Source organism: Quercus suber, unplaced genomic scaffold (genome assembly GCF_002906115.3).
Source record: "Quercus suber isolate HL8 unplaced genomic scaffold, Cork oak 2.0 scaffold_41, whole genome shotgun sequence".
In the NCBI taxonomy this organism is placed as follows: domain Eukaryota; kingdom Viridiplantae; phylum Streptophyta; class Magnoliopsida; order Fagales; family Fagaceae; genus Quercus; species Quercus suber.
This window is the reverse complement of record NW_027069506.1, coordinates 811,499-831,283: the sequence shown is the minus strand read 5'-3', so window position 1 is coordinate 831,283 and position 19,785 is coordinate 811,499. Positions and strand designations below refer to the sequence as shown.

At 35.5% G+C, this 19,785-nt stretch overlaps 2 protein-coding genes across 2 annotated transcripts; one reads left to right on the top strand and one right to left on the bottom strand.

Annotated features, from left to right (window-relative positions):
- Window positions 1-2,240: 2,240 nt before the first annotated feature.
- On the bottom strand, window positions 2,241-4,910 carry LOC112009974 (peroxidase 7). Its single transcript, XM_024042333.2, has 3 exons — window positions 4,518-4,910; window positions 3,759-4,101; window positions 2,241-2,867 (listed from the first exon to the last, which is right to left on the bottom strand). Exons 1-3 carry the CDS (start codon window positions 4,785-4,787, stop codon window positions 2,461-2,463), a joined length of 1,020 nt encoding a protein of 339 aa, XP_023898101.1. The 5' UTR covers window positions 4,788-4,910; the 3' UTR covers window positions 2,241-2,460.
- Window positions 4,911-12,960: 8,050 nt separating this feature from the next.
- On the top strand, window positions 12,961-17,711 carry LOC112009975 (LRR receptor-like serine/threonine-protein kinase GSO1). The gene is made up of 2 exons (XM_024042334.2): window positions 12,961-16,970; window positions 17,060-17,711. The coding sequence occupies exons 1-2, from the start codon at window positions 13,562-13,564 to the stop codon at window positions 17,428-17,430; spliced, it is 3,780 nt and encodes a 1,259-aa protein (XP_023898102.1). The 5' UTR covers window positions 12,961-13,561; the 3' UTR covers window positions 17,431-17,711.
- The last annotated feature ends 2,074 nt before the right edge of the window (window positions 17,712-19,785 follow it).

Genomic DNA, 19,785 nt, shown 5'->3' with positions numbered 1-19,785 from the left:
TCTTCAAGTAGTTCAAATATTGTGCATTTAGGGATGGATCTGGTTTGCCAGTGCCACAGTAGTTAAAGAGCCTGTCTTGTACGAAACCACATGAAGCCCTTCCAATGGTGTGTGACCCTGAAGAACATTGCATAAGTGTTACAAATTAAAGGCCATCACAGACTTCACAGTGATATTTTAAGGTGTAGTACATTCCCTAATTAAATTCAATTATGTGGTTGCATTGATCAATAGAGAATAAATTGTGTTATTTTCTTAAAAATAATTAAATTCAACTATGTGGTTCATTTGTTGATGCCACTATGGACTAAATTTAATTGGGAAATCTAAGATATAATATTACACTAAAAAAACACCTATAAACACATTATTTTCTTGAACACTTACACCACACATCACTCTATAAAAGGGAGAAAGACCATTTGGTAAATGAGTTGGCTCTCTCCTCTCTCATTTCACTCTCTCTGACTCTCCCAATGACTCTTTTTCTTTTTGCTGCCTAACCCTCACCTCTAAGCTTATCTATGTGCATCATCAAAGCCTTCATAGCCAACCCCAAGGTTGGCTCTCTTGCTCTCTCTCATTTCACTCTCTTTGACTCTCCCGATGACTCTCTTTCTTTTTGCTCGTCTAACCCTCACCCTCTAAGCTTATCTATGTGCATCATCGAAGCCTTCACAGCCAACCCCAAGGTTGGTCGCAGGGCCAGCCCTTCCACTAGGCCAATTAGGTCATTGCCTAAGACCCCCATGTGGGAGAAGGCCCAGAATTTGAAAAAGAAAGGGAGTAGAAAAATAAAATTAGTTTGAGATGAAACTCCAAAAAATCTAATACATTTGTGACCAAAGAACAGAAAATCTGGAACATTCTTGTAAATATTGGTACCCCTAAAATTCTTTGGTCTAAACAAAATCTATTATTCCAAAATATATTGTCCTTAACCTCTAAAGAAAGAAGAATTGAGAAGAAGACGAAGACAAAGTTGAGAGTCTGAAGAAATAAGAAGAAAGAAGCATTGTAAACTTACTAAACTATAAAGAAGTAATAAATAAATAAATAAATATATGAGAGAATAAATGCAATGAGAAAGTTGAGGAGCAAATGTGGCCACGTGGGTGGGAGCTTGGGAATGGGAAAAATGATTTGAAAGGAAGGTTCTAGGAAGATAGTTTTATTTACCAAATTTGTTCTTTTTAAAAAAGAAAAAAAATCTTACCACTTATTTTGAATATTTTAAAACGCTCTTTTTTTATATATAATTAAAACATTATATTCATTAATCTATATAATTTATGTATTATAGTAAAAAGTAATATTAATTACTCTAATATATATATAAATGGCATTTTCACACGTACTTTGCACGTGCGATGAGACTTTTTTTTTTTTGTAGTGTCATAATTTTCCTTTAAAAAAAAAATTGAATAATTTTTTTTTGAAAACATTGATTAATAAGAGAGTGTCTTATTTTATAGGTATTTTAATTGAAGTTGGAGAATCTCTCATTTTAATTCTCGCCTAAAGGCCCAAAATGTTAGGGCCAGCCTGATTGGTCGTGGATGCTAATCTTTTTTTTTTCTCAAGCCTGTCTTCGAACCTATCTCATCCAAACGAGGAGCTCAACACTGTCTAGCATGGAATGTCCCTTCAAGTGGGCCGAAACTCAGAATGCGCCGTTGTTCTTCATCAATAAAATCGTTGTAGAAGAGTCAAATGAACCAGAATCCTACCACCTACAATGGTAAATTTATATATTTCTTTTATTTTTCATTCATTATTTCATAGACTTCCCAACATGATATAATTTTTTTTTTTTTTTTAAATTATCATATTACCTTTCGTTTTTTTTTTTTCTTTAATAATTTATTTCATTCCATTCAATTTATAAACTCTCAAATACATAGTGATGAACTTTAAACCCGCAAGGGATTAGTATCTAAGACAATTTTCAATTATCAGTTCCACTTGTCTCAAGCTAAGCTGCTTGTATGATGGACTATATATAATTACGATTAGCAGCAAAAACAAAGTGACCAAGAAATAATAACATTTCTCAACTTTTAAATTAAAATTGAAAGCTTGTTATTCAAATTTTAGATACTTAGAGCACATTTAGTACACTATAATAAACTCAAGAATATAATAACTATTATATAAGAATAACTATTCAATTGTTTGAGCGTGTTTCTATTACAATGAAAAGTTATCCCTCTTGAATAGCTTGTTGCTCAAGCTTTAGATGGCAAAAACAAATAATCACATTTCTCAACTTTTAGATTACAACAAAAAGGATGGTATTTAGAACACAGACAAGCGTATACTTATTCTACTAATTGTAAATGATAACTTTGAAGTTGTATATCTTTAAATGACAATATCTCATATAGCATCAGCAGCAATACAATGTAAAAGGATTAAGTCATGAAACACAAGAAAATCATCATATATAGTAGAAACACATTAGTATTTGGAGTTGACAAAATTGCAATTGGTATGGATTTCGCCTTCATTCCCAAGGAGGCATTGCACATTCCCAAGCTTTGCCATGGACACCCCAAACTGGTAGAAAAAGAGAGATGGTTGGTAAGCCAATGCACTAACAAGAGGTGCAGTCCTTGGATCAGAGTACAACTTTTCATCTGTGGATAAGAGTCCCATCTTCTTTGGAAGATTAGAATAATATTCAGCATCAAAAGTCTTTGGGGTTGTAGCATCAAGGTCAACATAGTCCGAGGACCATCTGCATTTTCTCTTCAAGTAGTTCAAATATTGTGCATCGAGGGATGGATCTGGTTTGCCAGTGCCACTGTAGTTAAAGAGCCTGTCTTGTATGGAACCACATGAGGCCCTTCCAATGGTGTGTGCCCCTGAAGAATATTGCGTTAGTGTTACAAATTAAAGGCCATCACAGTGATATTTTAAGTATTTACAATTGGCCAAAGAGAACACTTGACTTTTTTTTTTTTTTTTGGTATTGCAAATGAAAAAGTTTTAAAGAATATTACTTTACTAATAAATTAGTGAGTATAACAGTAAAGGGATATAGAGCCGCAATAAATTTGATGGGAGTGGATGATTGAAGGATAAACCTTTTTTTTTTTTTTTGGAGAGATCATTACAACATGCTGCTAATTTTACAGTTCAAACCCTTTTCCCCCTAAACTCCCAAGCACTTTTTGCATAAGAAGATGCCAATTCAACTAAAAGGCCTTTGGCATTGAAGGATAAACTTGATATAGTTGTTTAAGGTGTATGTTCTTTGATTAAATTCAATCATGTGGTTGCATTGATCAATAAAGAATAAATTGTGTTATTTTTCCTAAAGATAATTAAATTCAACTATGTGGTTCATTTGTTGATGCCACCATGTTGTTAAATTTAATTGGAAAATCTAAGATATAATATTTATAGAATTGAAAATTTTTGTATAAAAAAGATGATTTTTCTTTAAATAAAAATAATAAAACAAAATAAAAGAGATGTGGGGGTGTTGGGAAGATAGCTTGACATATGCAATAAAATTAACTCCTAGAAGGCTTAGTTGGACCAAATCTAATGTACTAGCAGGAAATGCTAAATGTGACCTCAATTTCACAATTTGTTGATTTGTACGATTGCAAGTGATCAACATAAAGTGGTAGGTCAAACTAAGCAAAAAATGTATACCACTCAGAGCCGCACAAGTCAACAAATTATAAAATTGGGTGTGTAATTGGCTGTGTCTTCTCTAGAATGATTCCATGGTCTAGTTGGTTCACCTGAAAGAATGGCCAAATCCAGCACACTCAAACCCTTGGATTGGTAAAACTCAACCAGAGAAGTAATGTCTTCGTGACCCATTGGCACTAATTGGGCTTCTTTGGCAAAAGAAACTAGCCCATCTTTCCTTCCATATGGGACCATCCAATAGGGACCTCCAACCGAAACAGTGGCATCCCTAGCAGCTGCTGTTAGAATATCTGTGCAAGAGACTATTTTAGGGCACTTCTTCTCAATCTCTGCTTTGATATCATCAATCACTTCGAACCCTCTCAATGTCTTGCTGACATCAGCCTTCCTTTCACTCCCCTCATGGTTCAAAAGAATGGAACCATCACATCCCTATATTTTACATAACAAGAAAATAAGTCACAAATATAAATGACAACTTAATCATAATTCAACGTAAACTTACTTATTAAGGTAGACAAATAGACTAAAATTTTAAATTACGTAACACTTTGTATATGATTTGATTATAGTGAATTTAGTTCAGTTTTTGAAAACTGTGCTTTTTTAGAAAAGAAATAGGCCAAAAGCGTGATTTGGAATTGCTATCCAAAGGATACATTGCACAAATCCAAAAAAAATTAACTTTTACTGAGCCAAAAGTAACTATTTGAAAATTTTACTATACACAAAAAACTTCGTTTTGAAACTGCAATTGTGATTTTTGATCCAAGTGAAATTGAGATGATCTTGTTCTAAAAAATAACGTGTAAATGAAATAAAAGTGCGCAATTGTGTAGTATTCTCACCCTAACAGAGCAGTCATGAAAGTGCAACCTAATAAGACTGGCAGCAAGGGTGTAATCTTTGTTAATCCATTCTGCTACTTTCTGGTTAATAATGGCTTCAGCTTCTGGACATTTCTGATAATAATAAGCAAAGGAAAGGACATCTTCATAAGGCGAGGTTGCTGGCAACTTGTGAACCTTCAAGTAATCTTCACCTTCTCCAGGGTGGGCAAATGCTGATAACAGGTAAAGAACAAGGAAGACAAAGAGGAATGAAGTTGAGGACTGCATGATGATTTTGTTCAATTCACTAATTAAGGCTCCAAGGAAGAAGAAGAAGAAGAAGACTAGGCTAACCCTTTGTTTACAATGATGGGCTTATAGTCTTTGACAATGTATATATATTGTTTGCATAGTAATGTGTAATGCAAAGATTTTGGGAATATATATTGATCATTTTGTACAACTACGTGAGAAGCACCCCTCTCAAACAAAGATGACATGCCAGCATGTTGTGTTGACAATAATTTCAGTCGTTGTTTGTGAATGTACGAATTCATTGGCATGAAATTGACTTTCATTATATTTTATTGTCTTTCATAATACCAAACAAGGGAGCAACGGACATCATACAATGAATATAGTATAATGAAAACACGTCTAATGTATCTTGTGCACCAAAATTGTTTAATGAGGATGCTAATAATAATTTTGGTCAAATTGCATACTATTTATAACTATTATCAAGTTCAATATAACTTAATGGATATCGATTGCTAATAAATATCTTTTTAATGCTTACAAAATCAGAGAATCTAAGGCTCTCCATATTCTTTGAGAAAAGAAAGTAATAAAAAAAAAAGTTAAACAAATAAATATGACATGGTGCCAAGTTAACAACAGACATTGATGGAATTTGCTTTGACAGATGGATTGTTAGCAGCACCTTAGTTTGCAAGAAGAGCCCCTTTTTTAATATGTGGACAAGAAACTTCTCCTTCACTTAAATAAATGTCATTGAAGAAGAGAGGAATGTGGAGAAAAAACATTTTTTTTTTTTTTGGGGGGGATTTTTATGATCATCAATTGGGAAATTAATCGTAAAAGACAGCTGATCGAGCAAGATAGACAATAAATCAATTTCTTTGTCATGATGTACTTGAAAAAATTGGGGTTATTTGGCATCAGTTTATTTTGTTTTAAAGTATATTAAAGTGTACTTATATTTGAAAAAAAAAAAATTAATAATAAAAAAATGCACATAAACAAAATAAGCTAAAATCTGAACATATCATGGCGAATTGACAGTAAAAATGACTACTATCAAAATAAAAATGATAAGGTGTTTTTGCATCTGCAAACATGTGTCCAATTTTCTTTTCCTTAATATATCAGATCAGATATGAATATTGATCAGATTTATGGTTATGTAAGCACCGTGAAATTGTCCCAAAAGATTCAAGATGGGCCTGTTAATTTATGTCCATCATTGGTTGAAATTTAGGTAGGCCTTTAAACATGAATTAAGCCCAATGTAATTCCTTCATGTTTATAAGCTAGGCCAGCCTAATTTGAAGTGATCCAACCTCGGAGTCGGAATTACTATAAATGGGCCATCCCATTACTTTCCTAATAAGAAAAGCCAGTAGGGTTACACAACCGCTCCTCTCATATTGAACCTTTCCAAGGGCCCAAAAAGTCTTTGATATTTTGTTACCATAGCAATTTTGGGATAATCCATGTTTCTGTCACATGCTTATGATCTTTTTTTTAATATTTTATAAAATTTTGCATAGTTATTTTTTGTGTACTTAGATGATTTTTTATTATTTTATTTTATTTATTTAATATAATTACACATAGACAGTATTTTAACCCAACAAAGTATTGTCAAAGCTTCCACTGACACATGAATAGAAGCATTCTTTATGCATCTATTTAGTGATAACATATGAATATAAATATTAATATGCAATTCACAATTTGGTTTAGCTTGATTCATACAACCGAGTTATGTTCCAATCAAATTTTCTAGAATACGCTTAAATAATTATAATTATACTCATTGTAGTTTTCACTTATTATCTATAAATTAAATAATTTACAATTAATATGTATCGTTGTCCTTTGTTTAAAATTACTATTTCATAATTGTTTAAAACAAACAAACCTGACTAGATCCTCTGTAAATATTAAATTCTAATATATGATACATTTACTTTCTTGAAAAAAATATGATATATATATATATATAAGTTTGATTAGGATAGCTATTCCAAACGTGTTCTTAGGTTTAATTTATCAATCTACCTTAAGTAACCTATTCAAGTTACAACAACCCTACTGAATTGTCAAACCAGTCAGGATGCAACATTTGCAGACAAAAACAGTGGTTGGTGTGGCTATTCATCATCTAGCCTTGAACTAATTTGCACAAATACGTATACATCTACCAACTCTGGTCCCTATTACTGATCTTGGAAAAAAAATTTGTGTTTAATTTTCTACAAGAACAAAAGTGTAATTTGAACTAGTCCAATATCTGAACCCTCTCAAGTCATATGTGTGAATAACAGAAACTGGACTCGAGGCTGCTAGCCACATATTGCTTCTGCTTGGACCTTGTAAACAACTGATGAGGTAAACAACTTTCTATATATGCCCATTATATAAAGCTGGGTACCAGTTGTTTCTAACTAGTTGATCAGAGTATCAGACTTGAGAACACGGTTTTAAATTTTATGAGGCAATGAGCAAAGTACACGTGGGATGTACATCAACATTAGATATTGTTTTGGTTGTGCAATCACATGAAAGATACTACTAGCCTAAAATAAAACCATTCTAAAAGTTTGATATTGCAATGCTCCCAACTTTTGACATTTTGATATGTTATACCCCTGCTTTCAAACATAGTTGACAATAACCCATACTATCATCCCGAAGGCTACAGCTATAAATATGGACACAAATTTGTTTACAATTATTGATGAGAACCTATTACGATCGGTGAAAGTAAAAGAACTAGTAATAGTGATCCATTTAAAATTTTAAAAGTAACAGTGCTCTAATTAATCTATCGCTTTAACGTAACTTTAACATGTTTTAAAAGTGATAAAAATAATTGTCCTTATTATAGTGTTGGGATTTATGTTGTATGATTGTATCATAGGAACAAACTATATAGCTATAGTACTCACCCTAATGAAAGAGGAAAAGAACAAATTGTACTAGCTATAGCAGAGTTTTCTAAGATAAGCTCAATGGCTAAAATGACGCTTTTTTTTTTCCCGGTGGTTGTTGCTAAAGTGGGTGCTCTGAACGTTTTGAACATCTGGCTATTCTTTCAGTCATCTAACATTGAATATGATACTTTCTTATTATCTTAACTTGGAATCAAATCTGATTGAAATAATTTCATTATGAACCCAATGAGCTAGTTGTTTTACATGAAACCTCTAATTGATCACAAGCCTTGTTGTAAAAGATCATTGCATATCGAAGTATCTTAATATTAGATAGAAATGATAACTCTGACAATTTCTTGTCCCTAACGCCTACAGATTTTTTTTTTTTTGTTTTGAGGAAGACAGAATTTTTTTATACTTTAAAAGTTTTGTTTGCATGCAATCATAACCTATTGAAGTTGAAATGTGTGGTGTACCTTAGTTAAATTTCCTTCTACTATAAAAATATATACATTATTCGACAATTTGGTTTGACTAATGTCCTGAAATTTTTGTCAACTAGCAACCTTAGGTTTCTGGACCATGACAAGACCAGATCAGCTGATGGAGACCGTACATGAGTTGAAAATAGTAAACCTTTTATATCTAATGTCTTTATAAGCTAGCTTAATTTCATACACACCCAAAATTACTTCTAATTTTACAACATACTTAAATGTCAATTTGTGATTGAATTTCAACACCTACAAAATCATTACATGTATTTGCTATAAAAAATTTAAAAAAAAAAAATTAAATGCACCAATTGCAAGGGATTGCTTAAAAATATTGTTGATCTAGATATGTTCTTACTCTTAATTTCTTCATTAGGATACAAAGCTCCTCTATCTACTAAGACTTTACAGTGAGCTATTAGATTAACTTCTTTTACCACACAAGCTTTCAAGAGCCTAGCATTTTGTCACAAGTAATGAATTGAGACTTCCTTGATTCCTTTTGCTTTTAACTCTTATATTTTATTACTTTCCCTCTCTGTAATCAATCAGTTTTAAATAAATCTTGGTGTAATTGAGAAGGAATTTTTGAATTGGGTGATGGTCCAAGTCTTTTAAGTATCATCATCTTTGTCACATTCTCTTGGACAAAGCATCCACAGTTTTAGTTCGCCATATTATAAAAGTCTAACCAATAATTCCTTCTTTTGCCACGTCTCGTATGATTATTACATGCATATTCATATTATGTTAAGGTAATATATTCTTCACAAGAATCTTGGTTGTTAGGTTGGTATTATTGATCACTAATAATTTATTGAACAGATAATATTCTCTGGATAATCATATTAGCAATCTATGATTTCATGCAAGAATTTTGTTGTGATATTATCATACGGTGTCACGGGCAAAACCTTTAACCTATAGTTGACAGGCTTGTAAATAGCTTTGCTATGTACATGTAACATGCTTGTCATTTTCCTGGTACACTGAAACCAAGCACAATGTGAAACTATAATCATAGACTTCGACTATGGAATCTAGACCCATCTTCAAGGGGACCGTAATCAGGGGAAAAAAAGTATTATAATGGAAATTTATTGATTATTTTAAAAGGTATTATATGATTTCAAAAGCAAATTGTGGGGCCTGAGAACTTGGCAACCTTGGCCCACTTTACATCTGACCCAGAGCCCATGCCGAGAAGGAAGGAGCGTCCGAGGACGAAGTATGAAGGTCTGAGTTGCTAGGAACCTCGCCAAGGATGACCCTGCCCTCGACGGACCGAGACCAACACTAAGTGGGGGAGCAAGTCCAGGATAAGTTGTCATCTCCACACTAAATGCGCTCACCTAACCCTCTGGCCGCACTAATGGAGATGTGACTTTTGGACAGGGTAGCCTTGGTTGTTGCAACTCACATGAGTACTAGTAAAGCGGCTGATGGGACGGACGGTCAGAAGGGAGGGGCATGGATGATCAACAAGTAGAAGAGAGAGATTGTGAGAAAATGGCTATATAAGGGGAAGAAACATATCAATGTGGAGGACGATTTGGAGGGAGAAGAAAAGAGACCACTGTCAAGCTCCTCGGATCGGTGTCAAGGAGCGACCTTGGAGGGTAACCTTGGTGCGCCAGCCTTCAACGGAGGTGAATTCTACATTGGGCATTGTCCGTTTGCTAGGGCTTAGTTCTTGAATTCGCTTTCTATAAATTCATTGTACTGAGCTAACTAGGCTTGAGTCCACTCTCTCAATAGTAGAAGTGCTCAAACCCAGTCTCTACATAAATTTTGTTAATTACATATCAGAATCAAATGATTGTGCAGTGAAAAATAAGCTTCACTTTTTTCCCTCTTCTATTCAATGGTGGTGTGAGAATTTGATCCCCTATCCGTGCCATACAAATGGAAACAATATGGCCAATGATAATAACATTTACACTAATTAATTTTTGATGTAAAAGGAGTTTAAATTCTAAATTCCTTATTTGATATCAATTGAGTTAATTAGAACCCATAACAACATTCATTTTTAAGAAGTTAAAAAAAATAAATATATAAACTACGAATGGAGGCTTGGTTTCACATGCACTAGAAGACCACTATAGGTAATATTGGAAACTGATATGTGTGATATAGTAATATCAAATAAAAAGCGTCAATACCTGTCCATAGCTATAAATGAGGCTTAGTCGTCAGATCAATTATGGGTGGGAGTATTTTTGGTGGAAACAAATGATATAGAAAAGAGAAACATACTCCCATAATAATTAATAAATAAAAAGAAGAAGAAGAAGAAGAATAGAGAAACATACTATGAGTGAGACAAATCATGGTTGGCAATTAATCTGTCGCTTGGCATCTAATAAACTAAATTCATTTACTTTAAATTAAGTCATGTTCAGAAGAAAGCATAATGTAAAACGGCTTTGAGGACCTTTTTAGCGTTGGAAAAAGAGCAAAGAGTTGTTTAACAAGTAAATCCAAAAATAATAATAGTGATAACTAAGTTTATGACCCAACATCCTCAATTTCTAAATTGCAAACCTATCCAGATCAAGAACAGCAAATATAGACAAATTGGTATAAAGTCACCTTCGAATATCAATGAGAATGTTGATGCCAAAGTAGAATGTCAAATTATTAAATCTAAAAAAATGACAAATTCCCTTTGTAGTCTCTATATACATTAAGAATGTTGTTGTCGTTAGTCCTTACGAGTTGTAATCAATTATATTAGCACTAGGAATTTTCCAAACTATGGTTGTTTTCCACCTTCAGAAATTATTGCTGGAAGTCAATTATGAAAGTTTCATCAATGATTCAACATTTACCCCTGGGTGGGATCTTGTTTGTTTCACAAAATCAATTTGTGTCCCCTCCATTTTTACAAGAAAATGTCTTAATTTCCAGGAAAATGATGTCAAATGTTTTTTTTTTTTTTTTTAATGTATATATAAGAGTCATGTTAACGGGTACTCTTAGGGCAATTATCAATAAACTACATTAAGAAAGTTTTGACATCATTTTTATAAAAAATATAAAAAGCTATCAATAAAATTAATTGTTTTATCATTTTCTCATAAAATATTTTTAAAAATAATTCTTAAACCAATACCTTTGAACACCCTTTAACATTTTGCAATTTTATTTTTTCACTTTCCACCAGGTAGGAAAAGTCAAAATATGACAGTAGAGAATAGAGAGGGCCAACTAGCAGAGAAGAATATAGATGACACCAACCTATTTCACTTTACAACACAATGCAACCATGCTAATTTCTCAAGTTTCTGGAGAAAGTACTTTATCATTATTATCCTTGTGAAACTATAGGGCATGTGATCACAAATTTCGGGTATAATGTCAAAAGACTTTCCCAATTTCCAAACTTCCAAAGATTTTTCATGATTTGAGTGTTAGAAATAATGATTCATATTTCTAACGATCAAGTCAAAAAATAATAATCACAATGAATTAGATTTTCATAAAAAAAAAAAAAAAAAATAGTATAATGAAGTAGAGGCTTCATGGACAGAAAAAATTAAGTATATACATGAGGCCAATGTACCTTGATTTAAGTTTGCTATATATAGTAAGATTATATTAAGAAATTCAGTGTACCATATTAGGGTTTCTTGGGGGCAATATTATAAATTCGGTGTAAACCCTCATTTTTTCTTACTTATATGGATGTAACCATATTGACAAACAACATAAATCTTTGTGCTAATCTCTCTTTTTTACTAACACTACTCAAATATGAAATATTATTCAACATAGCAGATCGATCAGGTACGATCTATTTCATGGCAAATACAACGAAATGAATTGATGTTACACACATAAAGCCTGCCCAATAAAAGGCCACATAATTAAGGACACCAATGGATTGAGATTACACAAACAATATAAGAAATGCTCGATGACTTTTCCAAATAATCTGTTGAAGTAGGTTGGATTTGTTTGCACTTGACAAAACAAAGAGCATAAAAAACATTATAAGTTGATTAATAGCACAAAATTCACAATTGAGTGGGCAAAGCAGAAAGTAAAAAATAGTATTTGGAGTAGGCAATAGGGTTACATGCAACCAATCAAACAATGCAAAGGGCACATAAGGACACTAATGTTTGGTAGCTTAACCCAATACTACTCCCAAAAACTACAATAATGTTTGAATTCTTTTCTTTACAAAGATGGTATATATGTATATAGTATTAATTAGACTTAAACAGAGATTATTTAAAAGAGTAAGTTGGAGTTTGGGAAGTTATTGTGTATACGTGGGAAATGACAAGGGTTTGTGGGGGACTGCATTGACTTTGTAAAGCTTCAAAGTATAATATTTCTAAACAAAAAGTTCAAGGATCAGATGGAAATTCAACTGCTCACTTTCCTATGAAGGTTAGTCATTTTTAGCTAACACACTAAAACAAGCAAACCCACGAGTGTTATACCCTTGTCGGTCACCCAACCACTGTATCTCCCACCCTGTAAGCCCATATCTGCATTACTTCATATTTAATGAGCAATAAATTAAAATTAATATTATATATACAAAAAATTCACAATTTTTTTTCATAATTACTGGTTTTAATTAGTGTAAAGTAAACATCTATAATGATTTCATGTAAAAATAATTCTGCACTAATTATAATATATAGTCTTAAATATAATGAAATAATATTGTGTATACCATTGTAATTTATCTGAGTCTCTCTCTTAGTCCTCTATAGTCTCTTTAAATTTTATGTTTTCTATACCTTTCTCAATATTTCTTGTGTACTCTGACCTCTGTTGTATCTTATTCTTATCGCGTTTGTTGAGTATTCTTCTTCATATATTATCATGATTTTCCTCTGACCCATTTTGACCTTCACAGTCTTTAACTTTCTCTCTAATAGCACACAGTTGAAGTTGGGCGCTCATTAATGTCAATTGCTGCATGGACTCGACTGAGACAGCCCTTGTGTTCTCATTTACAGCTAGTCTCTCTTATCTCTTAATTTGTCACCCATATTAAGGCCACTCTGCAATTCTGCAAAATACCATCTTTCCAACGCATGCAACCATCAATTTTCTTACACAGTTCAAGAAACTTTGACATTAAACAGCCATGCACTCCTTCACATGCCCTAGCTCTTCTTTGCTCAAGCCAATCCTGTCACCACCGCCACCTTCACCATTTACACTTGCCACAAGCATTGACTTGTCTTTAATGCCTCAAACGCCAAACTAAAACTCTCCCATTTATTGCATATTATAGCCCAAACCATACTACTATTTGATTGTTTTCCCTCTCACACATACATACAAAGCTCTCTACTCTCTTCTGAACTTTTTTGCATGTATAGAAGGTTAAAGATTTGAGCTTTACAAAGAAATGGCAAAGTTAGTGGAATATTTGTCAGTTCTATTTGTTCTTTGCATGTGTTTTTCAACTGGGTTTGTCTTGTGCAAGGGCAACCTTGATAGAAACTCAACTTTAGCAGTACTTTTGGAGGTAAAGACATCATTTGTGGAAGACCCAGAAAGTGTTTTGCATGATTGGTCTGAAAGCAACCCAAATTTCTGTTCTTGGAGAGGTATTACTTGTGGGTTGGAATCGGTGGATGGCTCGGTACAAGTGGTGAGTCTAAACCTATCTGACTCGTCACTCACTGGGTCTATACCACCTTCACTTGGTCGTTTGCAAAACCTGCTCCACCTTGATCTCTCTTCTAACAGCCTCACGGGTCCCATTCCACCTAACCTCTCTAACCTTTCGTACTTGGAATCTTTGTTTCTTTATTCCAACCAACTCACTGGTTCAATCCCAACCCAGCTCGGCTCACTCACGAGTCTCCAAGTCATTCGAATCGGTGACAATGGACTCACTGGCCCAATCCCCTCCTCATTTGGCAATCTTGTCAATTTAGTCACTCTTGGCTTGGCCTCATGCAGTCTCAGCGGTCCAATACCTCCAGAACTCGGTCAACTCGGCCGAGTTGAGAGTTTGGTACTCCAACAAAACCAACTCGTTGGTCCGATTCCATCCGAGTTGGAAAACTGTTCCAGCCTCACAGTATTCACCATTGCTCTCAACACTCTCAATGGATCAATCCCAAAGGAATTGGGTCGTCTCCAGAATCTCCAAACTCTTAACTTGGCCAACAATTCTCTCTCGGGTGAGATACCGAGTGAACTCGGTGAACTGAGTCAACTCACTTACCTCAATTTCATGGGGAACCAACTTGAGGGTCCAATCCCAAAGTCAATATCTCAACTGGGTAATCTTCAAACTCTTGATTTATCAATGAACAAACTCAGTGGGGGCATTCCAGAAGAACTGGGCAACATGGGTCAGCTTGCGTACTTGGCTTTGTCAAATAACAACCTTTCTAGTGTCATCCCAAGTAACATATGTTCCAACACAACAAGTTTGGAGCTTTTAATGTTATCTGAGACTCAAATTTTTGGTGAAATCCCTGTAGAGCTGAGCCAGTGTCATTCACTAAAACAGCTTGACTTGTCCAACAATTCTCTCAATGGGTCAATACCTATTGAACTGTATGGGCTTCTTGAGCTGACTGATCTCTTGCTCAACAACAACAGCTTGGTGGGTTCAATTTCTCCATTCATTGGAAACCTCAGTAATTTGCAGACACTTGCACTTTATCATAACAACTTGCAGGGAAGTCTTCCTAAGGAGATTGGTATGCTTGGGCAGCTTGAAATTCTGTACCTTTATGATAATCAGTTATCTGGGGAGATACCTTGGGAGATTGGCAACTGTTCAAGCTTGCAGATGATTGATTTTTTTGGAAACCATTTCAGTGGGGAAATTCCAATCACTATTGGAAGGCTAAAGCAGCTGAATTTTCTTCATCTAAGGCAGAATAAACTTGTGGGTGAAATTCCCGCCACATTGGGCAACTGTCACCAACTAACTATTTTGGACTTGGCAGACAACAATCTCTCTGGTGGCATTCCTCTCACTTTCGGATTCTTGCAAGCTCTGGAGCAGCTCATGCTTTACAACAATTCTCTTGAAGGTAATCTTCCTGATGCATTGATTCATGTAGCAAACCTGACCAGAATAAATCTTTCCCAAAACAGATTGAATGGTAGCATTGCAGCATTGTGTAGCTCAAGTTCTTTTCTTTCTTTTGATGTCACAAATAATTCATTTGACCATGAGATTCCTCCCCAGCTTGGGAATTCACCTTTTCTTGAGAGGCTAAGATTAGGGAGCAACCAATTTACTGGGAAAATCCCTTGGACTTTGGGTAGAATCCATGAACTATCATTATTAGACCTTTCTGTCAATTCACTCACTGGAACAATGCCAGCTGAGCTTTCATTGTGTAAAAAATTGGCCCATATTGATCTGAACAATAACATTCTTTCTGGACCAATACCTTCATGGCTTGGAAGTTTGCCACAGTTGGGAGAGCTTAAGCTTTATTCCAATTTATTTGTTGGGCCCCTTCCACCTGAACTATTCAGTTGTTCCAAACTTCTAGTGCTTTCTCTGAATGATAATTTACTCAATGGAACTCTCCCTTCTGAAATTGGTAACTTGTCATCTCTAAATGTCCTCAACCTCAACAAAAACCAGTTTTCTGGTCCAATCCCTTCCACAATCGGTGAGCTAGGCCAGCTGTATGAGCTTCGGCTCTCACAGAACAGCTTTGACAGTGAAATTCCTATTGAGCTTGCTCAGCTCCAAAATCTTCAAATCATTCTTGACCTCAGTTACAACAATCTCACTGGTGAAATCCCACCTTCAATTGCAACACTGACCAAACTCGAAGCACTTGATCTTTCTCACAATCAGCTTGTTGGAGAAGTCCCTCCCAGAGTTGGGGAGATGATCAGCTTGGGAAAGCTCAATCTCTCTTATAACAATCTTCAAGGCAAATTGGACAAGCAATTCTCAAACTGGCCAGCCGAGGTATTTGAAGGAAATCTACGTCTTTGTGGCAGCCCTCTTGGTCACTGCAATGCTCTATCCAACAAACACCAGACAGGCTTGAGTGAAGTGGCAGTGGTGCTCATTTCTGGAATATCTACTCTAATAGCAATTGGTTTACTGCTACTTGGGGTAAAACTCTTTTTGAAACACAGAAGAGAATTCAAAAAAGCCAGTGAGGTGAACTGTGCATACTCATCCAGCTCTTCCCAAGCACAGAGAAGACTTATCTTCCAAAATGGTGCTATAAAGAGAGATTTTAAATGGGAAGACATTATGGAAGCCACAAACCATCTCAGTGAAGAGTTCATGATTGGCTCAGGAGGTTCTGGAAAGATTTACAAAGCTGAATTTCCCTCAGGGGAAATAGTGGCAGTCAAGAAGATATTGTGGAAAGATGATCTTCTACTAAATAAGAGCTTCACAAGAGAGGTTAAAACGCTTGGGAGGATAAGGCACAGGCATCTAGTGAAGTTGATGGGTTATTGTAGCAACAAAGGAGCAGGTTTGAATCTGTTGATATATGACTACATGGAAAATGGAAGTGTATGGGATTGGCTGCATGGACAACCTGTTAGTAGCAAGAAGAAAAAGAGCCTTGATTGGGAGGCAAGGTTAAGGATTGCAGTGGGATTAGCCCAAGGAGTGGAGTACCTCCACCATGACTGTGTACCAACGATTGTCCACAGGGACATTAAGTCGAGCAATCTGTTGCTAGATTCCAATATGGAAGCTCATTTGGGAGATTTTGGCCTAGCCAAAGCACTCGTCGAGGATTATGATTCCAACACAGAATCGAATACATGGTTTGCGGGGTCTTATGGTTACATAGCACCAGGTATATATAAGAAAGCTCATGCTATAAAATTTTATATTTTAACAATATTACTTGTAATGATCCTAACAAACATTTGCCTTTGATTTCAGAGTATGCATATACATTGAAGGCAACTGAAAAGAGTGATGTATACAGCATGGGTATTGTGCTAATGGAGCTTGTTACTGGAAAAATGCCAACTGATGCACCTTTTGGTGTGGATTTGGACATGGTGAGATGGGTTGAGACACACACTGAGATGCAAGATTCTGCCCGGGAGGAGTTGATTGACTCGGCATTGCAACCAATCTTACCAGGTGAAGAATGTGCAGCCTTCCAAGTGCTGGAAATAGCACTTCAGTGCACAAAAACCACCCCACAAGAAAGGCCATCTTCCCGGCAAGCATGCGATCAACTTATACATGTATTTAACAATAGGATGGTGGACTTTGGGAAGACCAATATAGATCCGTATACATAAGTAATGTAATCTTGTTTAAGAGATTGAAATCCAGCGACAGTATAAAAATGCAGCCTATTGGAAAAACTTTTCATTATGTAGATTCACTTTGTCCCAGTGCAGTGTTTTATGAACAAAAGATTGACTACTAGGCACTAGCATTAGTTGAACATGCAGAGAAATGTAAGTCCCTTCCTTGTGAGCAGTTTTTAGTTTTTACAAGTATATTTCTTTCGTGAAGTATCAATATGTCACTCCAAAGTCCAAACATAAATGCATCTGAGTTATCTCTTTCAGAAGTACATTGCACGAATTGATGTTTTATTTGAACATAATTTTGTAATTCCAAAAAACGTAATTTACTCTCACCTTGGTCCATCTTTGTCCTATGCCTGCTGAGCCTTAAAATCAAAATTTGCTGATTATTTCTAAAATTCAAGAATTATCCAAAGCATGACCTCCCTCAACTCATAAGACTTGATTTTCAAAATAGTCACGCTTGAAAGAGCACAGCTCAATTAATGCCATTTATTGATGGAGACATTGCATTAGCCTGTTTGCATTATAAAAGCAGCCCAAATATTTTGTGTAGCAAAAAGTAAATAGAGTTGGAAAACATCCAACAGCCTTACAAACATTATAACATAATTGAAAATCAAACATTCATCTACAACTCGAAGACCAAATTTTCTGAGAACATGAAGTGTTGTCTGAAGACGTGACAAAACATGCAGTGCAAAGCTACTCATCATCTTCATCTGCAATTAATATAAAAAAGTACAGGATAAATACATGTAGGAGTTTAAAGGGAGTAGGAAAGAGAGGGGGGGGGGGGGGGGGGGGCTTTAAATGAGAGGTCTTACTTTCATATATGTAAATTTCATATGTGAGTGTGGGATTTGTTTGAGGTTTTTTTGAGCATATTTATGAAAACCTAGGGTTTAGAGTGTCCCACTTAAAAGTATACGGTTTAATGTGTCCTAACTCCTAATGATAATACTATAGGTTTTTTTTTTTTTTTCTCTATTATACCTTCCCCAAAAGTTTTTTTATGTTGTTGGTGCTAGAGTTGGAAAGGAGGTTTCCAACAAGTCTCCTCCCTCTCACTCTCGCAACCTTAGCTTTCATTCTCCAATAGTGTGGATGCATCATTGACCCCACACCCCTTAGGTCCCATTTGGGTCCCAACACTAGTTCCATGGCATGGACCCCTCTCCTCTCTCCCACATCGTTTTTGAGTTTTGAGATTGATGTGCTTTTGAGGTTGTTTTTTTTTTTTTTTTTTTTTTTTTTTTTTTTTGTAAATTTCAAATTAGACCTCTAAAGTTTAGAGTTGTTTGGATTTTACATCCAAAAGTTTCAAAATTTGGATTTTACAACCTGAAATTTGGTTTTGTTACCAGTTCACCTCTTACGATTAGTTTCTGCTGTTAACTGACACATCATCGTACTAATATGTTTTTTTTTTGGGCGAAACAGCCTCAAAACTAAGCAATTTTGATGAGAAATAAAAGCTGACCTAAGAGCACTCACAGCAGTGGTGCTAAATAGGTATAATGCTATATTTTTAGCTTAAAATCACAAAAAACATCATGCAGCAGTGGAGCTAAATCTAAAAGATTTAGCTCCACAGCTACAGTACACATCTATATTTAGATGTGTACTGTAGCACACAGGTAAAAAAAAAAATTATTTTTTTATTACATTCCTCTCTCATCTCTCATTTAAATAATCTTTTCCCATTTCTATCTCTCCGGCTTCTCTCTTCCTTCTTCTTCCTCAATTTTTTTCTCTCTAGCAAGCCGGCCACTCCCTCATCCCTCAGATCTCCGGCCACTTCCTCAGCTCGCGCATCGCGGCCACTCCGTGCCCCATCGCCGACCCAATCCGTGACCCATCGCCGACCCAATCCGTGCCCCACCAACCAAGCTCGCCGACCCAATCTGTGCCCCATCGCCCAATCCGTGACCCATCGCCCAACCAAGTTCACTCTCACCATCTCACCATCTCTCAAGCTGACCGACGCCGTCCCAGCCGAAGCTCGACCCACCGCCGTCCTAGCCGCCGATCGCCCCAGACCGAGCCGTCCCAGCCGCCGATCGCCTCAGACCTCGCCGTCCCAGCCGCCCATCTCTCAGACCTCGCCGTCCCAGCCGCCCATCTCTCTCAAACCGCCTCAGACCTCGCCATCCCAGCCGATCCACTTCAGGTCAGTGAATTTTTTCATCTTTTTTTTTTTTTTTTTGATGAATTAGTTAATTTTTTCATTTGGGTGTTCGTTGTTGTGGCTTAATTTTTCTGGGTTTGTGTCATCATTTATGGTGTTATTTTGTGGTGAAAAATGGTGTTGTTGGGTCAGTGAATTTTTTTTTTTTT

Bases quoted from the DNA above. Each gene is read 5' to 3' on its own strand.
- LOC112009974 (XM_024042333.2), bottom strand. From the start codon at position 4,787: ATGCAGTCCTCAACTTCATTCCTCTTTGTCTTCCTTGTTCTTTACCTG. The intron at 4,102-4,517 runs GTGAGAATACTA...TGTAAAATATAG, and splicing joins TTCATGACTGCTCTGTTAGG to GGATGTGATGGTTCCATTCT. The intron at 2,868-3,758 runs GTGAACCAACTA...AATATTCTTCAG, and splicing joins GGATTTGGCCATTCTTTCAG to GGGCACACACCATTGGAAGG.
- LOC112009975 (XM_024042334.2), top strand. From the start codon at position 13,562: ATGGCAAAGTTAGTGGAATATTTGTCAGTTCTATTTGTTCTTTGCATG. The intron at 16,971-17,059 runs GTATATATAAGA...CTTTGATTTCAG, and splicing joins TTATGGTTACATAGCACCAG to AGTATGCATATACATTGAAG.